The sequence below is a fragment of the Corvus hawaiiensis genome, chromosome 2 (genome assembly GCF_020740725.1).
Source record: "Corvus hawaiiensis isolate bCorHaw1 chromosome 2, bCorHaw1.pri.cur, whole genome shotgun sequence".
NCBI lineage: Eukaryota > Metazoa > Chordata > Aves > Passeriformes > Corvidae > Corvus > Corvus hawaiiensis.
In genome coordinates this window covers 102295744-102303611 of record NC_063214.1, presented here as the reverse complement: position 1 = coordinate 102303611, position 7868 = coordinate 102295744, and the positions used below count along the sequence as shown (strand labels likewise).

At 45.7% G+C, this 7868-nt stretch overlaps 1 protein-coding gene across 1 annotated transcript in view; it reads left to right on the top strand.

The window, feature by feature from the left end:
- Nucleotides 1-1154: 1154 nt before the first annotated feature.
- ANOS1 (anosmin 1) overlaps nucleotides 1155-7868 on the top strand; it is a 134559-nt gene continuing 127845 nt past the window's right edge. The window contains exon 1 of the mRNA XM_048328853.1: nucleotides 1155-1505. Within this exon, the coding sequence (XP_048184810.1) occupies nucleotides 1320-1505 (186 nt within the window). The 5' untranslated portion in view covers nucleotides 1155-1319. The remainder of the gene's footprint in view (nucleotides 1506-7868) is intronic.

The following is a 7868-nucleotide window of genomic DNA, read 5'->3' as shown; positions in this document are numbered from 1 at the left end:
AGTGATTTCCTAGTTGGGATGTAACAACCTTTTTATACTTTGAATTTCTGATATATAAATGCAAGGAAGGTGTATGCATATAGTCTGGTGAGGATAATAACTTTGGGGAATATGTTTTTATTTCACAGTTGTATATATAAGAACATTCATAGAAGAACTATAGTATTGCAAAACTACTACCAGCCGGAATGGTTGAAGGTCTTGTTGACCTTTATGAGATTTTAAATGACTTTCCTAGTGAACACTTATACTAGAACTTGTTACAGTAAAGACGACTGCTGAAGTCTTTTTAATACAGGGTTTGATAACCACCCTAGACTACTACTTACAGTAGTAACTGATCTAGTATTAATTCCTGAAATACCCTAAAAGTTACTTATTTCAGCTCATACAACCTTGATATTTTCAAGTTCAGGAGGCTTAATCCACAGGCTCTGGGGAGGAATGATCCACTTGCTTTTTCTAGCAGCACATACTTGCGACGGGAGGAGTCCATGCAGCGTGCACAGGGAGAGGAATGTGGTAGGTAACCTCTGTGCTACATACTGCAGCGTGCACTCCGGCCCTGGAGCTGACGGCACAGAGGGAAAGGATGTTAGGCTGATATTTATTTTATAGCTAAAGGTTCTGTTTTAATCTTTGCAGCTATTACACAGAGGTATTTGGACTAATGACTTGTAGATTATAATTTTTAAGTAACTCTTCAGAGGTGCCTGTATGGGTTTCACCTTGGGACAAGTAATCTCCGCAGTGTTTCTCTGTAAGAAACACTGAGTTTCAAAAAGTGATTTCCCTCCGTTCTTGCCTCCCACCCTTTTTTAAAATTGATTTTTAAAAGAAGAAATAAAAGAGACTTAACCAGGGTGTAAAGACCGGTTGCCAGCGACCCCGGCGCCCAGCCACCCGCACGCAGGCCGCCTGTGGGTAGGGACAGGGCGTGCGGCTCCGCGGCCGCCCCGTGCCCCGCAGGTGGCGGCGTGCGGGCAAGGCTCCGACTGCCCGCGCCGGCCCCGCCGCGCCGACCTGCCCGCGGGCACGGGGCCCGCCCGCCGCCGCCGGCGCTCGGCGCAGCCAATGGCGCGGCCGCTGCCAGCATCGGCCCGCCCGCTGCCGGCGGGGGAGGGCTGTGGGCCGGGGCGGGAGGACGGGGGTGAGGGGAGTTGAATGATTGAACTTTCTTGTGTAGTTTCTGCGGCGCGGAGGTGTCCGTCCCCGGCGCAGCCCGGCACCAGCCCGCCGAGCGGGAGCGAGCTTACACCGGCGCCTGCAGCCCCCACGCGCCGCCCGGCCGCCCCTCTGCCCTCCTCTCCCGCAGAGCGATGGTGCGGAGGGCGCCCGGCGTGTCCCTCGCCCTGCTCCTCTGGGTGACGGCCGCCTGCGGCAGCCCCGACGGGCCAGGGGCCGCCGCCCGAAGGCAGGACGAGGCTTTCGCCACCGCCAGATGCACCTCCAGGTGCCTGAGCCTCCAGATTACCCGCATCTCCGCCTTCTTCAAGCATTTCCAGGTAGGGGCATGGCGCCGCGCAGGGAGCCCCGCTGCCGCCGTCCGGAGAGCGGGTATCCCCCGGGGCGCGGGCGGAAAGGACGGCCGGGGCCGCGGCGCCTCTTGGCGAACTTGGGGGCCGCATTCCCAGGGGATGGCTGGCACCTGGAGGCGCCGGACAGGTGGGTACGGCCCCGCGGCAGTTCCGAGCCCCGCCGGTGCCTGCGGGTGCCGGCCGGGCTCCCCGCCGGGCGGATCGTGGGGCTCCTGGCACGCCGTGCCCCGGCGGGGCGAGGCGGGGGCGCCGCTCTGCCCTGGCTCCTCGCAGGTGCCCGGCGCTCCCGGCCGCTGCCTCTGGCACGGCGGGACAGGTCCCGGCCACTGCCGCCGGTGGTGTCCGGGGCGGCGGGGCGGGCGCGGCACGGTGCTCCCGGGCCGGCGGCGCGCTCGTCCTGCCGAGCGACGGGCGGTGCGGCGGCGATCCCGCGGGGCTCCGCCTGCCTGCGCGCCGGTGCGCCAGGCCCCCCCGCAGGTGGTTCACTTCCCCAGCCTGGTGGGAAAGTTTGAGCCCGTTTTTTAAGAGCGATAATCATGAACGTATAATACTTAGTTCCGACCTCCTGGAAGGTGAGGGTAACGCTTTTTTCCTGGGACAGAGAGGCACATTTCTGGCTAACGGGAGTAGACAAATAGGGATAAGGTGGAGAGAAATGGAATTGAAGTGGCGGGAGACCTGCGAGGCTTAAAATGAAAGCTGGAAGCAGTGCGGAGCTAGTGCAAGAGCAGTGCATCCTTTTCCCTCTTCTAGTTACACCGCACCTTTTCCTTTCCCCACCTGTTCTTCACTGCGCAAATATTAAACCGAGGCGACTTCAGCCAAATGATGGAAACCATTCCGAACTGCAAGCCGTTCTCCCTCCCCAGAGCCCCAGCCCATCTGGGAAAGGGCTGGCCAGCTCGTTGTGAAGGGAGCCACCTCGGCCCTTCAGGGTGGCACATCTCCGCGGCGCGCCGGGAACGCACCGCTTGCTCACCCCGGGCTTGCCGGTCGGTGAGAAACCGGGAACGCCCGGGCAAGTGCTTTGGGTGGAGTTGCGTTCGGGGCAAAGGTGTTGGCACAAAAGGCAGGTTTCAGAGGTATTTAAGGATAACCCGATTAAAAAAAAAAAAAAAAAAAAAAGAGTCAGTGTTAAAGGAGAGCTGAGTGTGTGCGTCGTAAGGGCAGCAGGAAGTTGGTTGGGTGCCCGCAACTGGATTTGGGAGACCGGGCTTGCGACGCGAGGCGGCTGGAGAAGGGGCTGCCCTGCCCTGTCCTGGCCGCTGCCCCGCGGGGCTCGGCCGGGGGCGGTGGAGCGCTCGCTGTCAGCGTGGTCCGTGCATCACGGGATGGCCTGAAAGGAGGATACCCATTAAAATAGTTCATTGTCCCGGAGAGGGGTTAGTACTTTTTATTGTGTTGTCAAGCGGTTGTAACTTACTTGTTTTACAGTTTCAGTGGCTAAAGAGGCAGTTTAGATTAAGCCAATTAATAGTGAAAGGCTTTTTTTTTTTTCTTTTTTGTGTGTTTTCTTGGCAAGATTTCTTTTTTCAATGTAAAACTGCTGGCAGAATGCACACTGCCAAACAATCGTGATTACATTTTAATTAGCTAGAGTGAAATAAGCGAGGAATTACTCAGTTAGGACTTGATAACTGGCTGGTTTTTTGTAATCAGTTGAAAATCTCAGAGTTTTAACCCCAACCTGCTAAAGCACGTGATAATTTATCTAAATTACTAGGGATTAAACTTCTGCTAGACATGAAACAACTGTAATGGAAGATAAAGTGCTCTCGTTTATAAAAGTTAAGCTCTCCATTGTCTTATAATGAGGAAAAGGAGGAGAGTTTTAAAGTACATCAAACATCTAGTGTTCTCACAGGAGACTAATAAGACACAGTGGAGTGTAGGATGTGCAGGTTTGAGCCAGATTATTCCATGTGGGCTAAAAGGGCATGATGATCCTTCCATTCCTTTATCTGCTCCCTCCTTTTAGCCATTCTCCTCCCCTTTTCATCTCAACTGGTAGCAATTTCTGGAGTTCTTTTCATTTCAGATGCCCACTTATCTTGTAATCTGATTCAACCTTTGAAGCAAACTAAACACTAGCTCTTCCCAATCAGAGCAGGAAGGAACTCTAGTGTCTCCCAGTTAGGCAAGAACTGAAAGAAGACTGACCCACTCACTTCTCAGCCTTGTTTTAGATACCGCCTGAGTGGTGGGGATAAGGAAGACAGTAGCTGGATGCTTTGCAAGAGATGACATCCCCAAAACTTCAGAGAGACTTAATTTCACATAGTTTATGGTACTAAAATCGCATTACTAGCAACTTTTTAAAGATAATGAGGTAGTATGAATAGGAAGTCTGGGTTAATTCTATACCTTCTGGCTCTTGTTTGAATGGCAACTAATATTTTTGCAACTTCCAAATGTTCACAAGAGATTTTAATTCATTTTCCCCCCTCACAGAGAATTTTCACCCATTTTTCTTTACTGTCCTTATTTTTGAAAGGTTCAAGAGAGGTATTATTTTTAAAAATCCTGTTTGTTAATTTACACTGGGAAGCATTTCTAAGCCTATTTTAAAGATACATTGTCAGCAGGAAATTATTTTAACTGAAGCATAGGTCAAATAATAAACTTTTTTTCCCCCATGTAGACTATTGATGTGGGCTAGAAGAAGAATTGGTCACCTAAATCAAAAATCTTTGATCTTCAGAATGCTTGTTGAAGGGGCATGGATGCCTGGTTATTCCTATAAAATCCCCATGGCCGGGGCAGTTTTCTACTTCTGGTAGTGTTGGGAAGTTCCGTATAGAGGTTACACCAAAGGATATGTGAGAGTTATGCACCACATGGGTCTTACACCCAATGAAATATATATGTTTTATATCTGTGGCCTGTCTACAGGCCATGAACTTTCACAGAGAGCATGCTAGCACAAAGTCCCTTCATCCTAAGCAATCAAACAAAAGAATGTAAGCAGAAAGGGTCATAATGGATTCTTCTTTTGTGCAACAACTTATTAATTACATACTCATCCACAGTAGAGAATTATATTTATTCCTTAAATGAAGGGACTCCAACATATTCTTTCCGTCAGCATTTTTTTATTTAGGCAGTTTCTGCCTCAGTGTTTTAATTTATCTTCAGGAGAAAGGTACAAATTCTAATTTGATGTATTCAAAGTTTTTTTGTGAAGCTAGTTTTATAGTAATTTAGTACAGTAGGTAAAACCCTCATGAAGATGAGATCAGTTACTGCAGAAGTTTTTGTTTTCATACATCTAGCTGGATGAGAGTCCTGAATGCTCATCTAGCTTTGCTAGGGCTTTTCTGCATAACCTGCCTGTTTTAGTAGAGTGAGAATAAATTCTTTCCATTGCTATCTGGGGGTGTAGCCTTTCCCATCTGTGATATTAGTTGTGGATGACTCCTTTTGTTTTTGGGGAGCAGGCATAGCAGTGACCTTTACTGTTTTGTTTTCAAGTTGAGTGAAAAAACAGTTTGGATTTTAATCTCTGTTGCCAGCCATCTGAGCCATGTTTTAAAATTGACGTGATTAAAATTTTCTTTGTGAGTAAGAGCTTGAACATCAATGTAACTACTTAGGCTAAAGGTACAGCATAAAAATATTATGGAAAGCAGACAGTTTACTTTGACCTGTGAACTTGTTGATCTTTGTCTTAGGTGGCATCTGTTACAGACCTCTCAAGTGTCTTCCTGCTTAATATGTGCAACTTGATAATTTATTTAAGACAGAGGAATGGTCAGTCTTATTTACTGGGTCAAAAGCTGAGAGGGTCGTAGAACGTGCCCTAAAAATCTGGGGTAGTTGCCACTAAAATTGCCTGTGTTTGTGTGGAGTCACTGGAGAGGTCACAGCCGTATGCTCACGGAGTGACAGTAGCTGTGGCTGAACAACACCTCCTGACAACTTGTTCTAGTGTTTAACCACCCTCACAGTAACAGAAAAGGTGTTTTCTCATGGCCACATGAAGTTCCCCATGTTTCAAATTTGGCTATCGCCTCTTGTCCTGTGCTGGGCTTCACTGAGGAGAGTCTGGGTTCATCTTCTTTACTCTCTCCCATCAGGTACTTAAAAACATTGATGAGAACCCTTTGAGGCTTTTCTATTCCAGACTAAACATTCCCAGTTCTCTTAGCCTCGTCTCGTGTCAGAGATACTTGTATCCCTTTTCTGGACTCGCTCCACTAAGTCCATGTCTCTCCATGTAATGGGGAGCCCAATCCTGGACCTAGCGCTCCAGGGGTGGAGGAGTGCCTAGAACAGAGATTGGCTACATTTTAAAGATATATGCCTGCTAAATATTGTTGCTCACTTCTAAATTAATTTTCATGATTTAGATTTTCTTACATAAGTTCATATATGTCCATTTATGACTGTCAGTGCATTAAAATCCAAATGCTAATGATAAATCAAATCACATTTTTTCCATCCTTTTATATATCGGTACATCTCACTGTAGTTTTTAATTTTTTTGAGGGGGTAATCTTCAGAAGTAAATTGAATCCTAGCAAGTTCATTTCTTTATCCTTCAGGGAGAAGTTCAGGCACATGGAGATGTATATATGTTGTGTGACCCAGAACTGTGATTGCTGTGTAAGCAGGCTCATGGGAGATGGTTTAAACCTGTTAAAATAGGCACTGTTTAGAAACATACAGGCAACATTGTGGATGACCTTGGTCACATAGGGGTTCTGTGGTCATGTTGACTTATTTAAGAATTGGATGAATTGTAGCTAAAATTTTTGATACAACATAGACATCCCTCAAGTGCTAAGCCAGTTTTGTGATATATGAAAGGAAATTAGAGAGAAATTTCCTCTTGTAAATGTGATTTAGTGTAAATCTAATAGTAATATACTATGATTTAGTACTTAGGAATTAGTACTAAGCTAGATGAGCCAAGGCTAACTCAAAATTGTTTTTGAAAGTATGGAAAAATATTGTTTTAAGCTAATAGAGCCATATGTTGCATAATGTTTAGTAGTTGTAAAAGGGAAGAGTAAGGCCTTAAAAGTTTGTTATATTGAATGACTGATAACTATATGGTGGTAGGAGGTTGTTTTTACTGTTGTAGAAGGATTGTTGCCTGTCAGGACAACTGAAGCTTTTGAAGAAAAACAGGCAATTCTTTTAAGTCAGTAATAAAAGGTTCTCAGATTTTATATCTGCAAGCAAATAATGTGCAAGTGATTACCTCTAGATAAGCAATACCAGATTTCACCTACAAGTCAGGAAGCTAAGTTGTCTAAATGCCAGCACATCTGCCTTCAAATTGCCTGTAACTCTAAAGTGACTGCACCTGCAATAATCTACAATGGGTCCCAGCTGGGAAAGTGGTGGCCAGTCCAAAGTCTAAGGTGCATGTGCTCTGCTGTAGAGAAGCTGAAAATAATGAAGAAACTATTTATTGTAACTGTCTCGATTAATTTTGAAACTGTAAATTGTTTTTCATAAAATCTTTTGAAAAAATTTTTTGAAAAGGTATGTGGCACTTTTGTAATGAGATGTGGGCAGTAGATATGTAGTGTGTTATTCCCAGAATGTTTCAGTTCCAGGGGACAGGCTGCCCAGGCACTGATTTTGCTTAGATCTCTTGGGATGTGTTCACAACCTTTTCTAAATGTGAGGATGTGTGCTATCTGCTTTTGTTGTCGTTTCAGTACTCATCTCCTTTCCAAAAATAGCCCTTGTGTTAAATACTTCTGGCTTTAATATTCTGTCTTGTAAAGCACACTGCTGTTAATTTATTTCCACAGACAAATTGTAGCATTTGTCATTACTTTGTTTTTCTCAAAACTCGTTAAAAGTCCCAATTATTCTCCTGTTTTTAATGTTCTTATGGCATTTGATCTGGATAATTATTCTGGCATTTGGTGTGCTCTTATTATCGAGATCTACAGTCGTGAACAAAAGGTGCACAGATCTAACAGAATCTTAGGTAAAAGCTGTGAAAATGAAAGGTTTTGAATAGCAATGGTTGCATCTAGTGAAAACAGCTGCATCGTTCACCATATTGTGTAGTTGAGCCATAGTTAGTCCTTGCTGTTGTAACCTGGTCTGGTATGAACCTCCCTGATTTCAGTGGCGGTTATATTAACTTTTTCATAGCCAGGCTCAAATCTCTTTGGCCTCAGTGAATGCTTGCATAGTTGATATGAGTGCAGGGGTTTACACAGCCTGGTCATTGGTTTCTAGTAGTTTTGATGACTCAGACTTGGGACCTTAAACTTGCCCATTGCTTTCCTAAATTAAAATACTTGTCTGCGTCTCAAGTATAAGTTTAAATGCAAATCAAATGAACTGCATGAAAATGTAAGT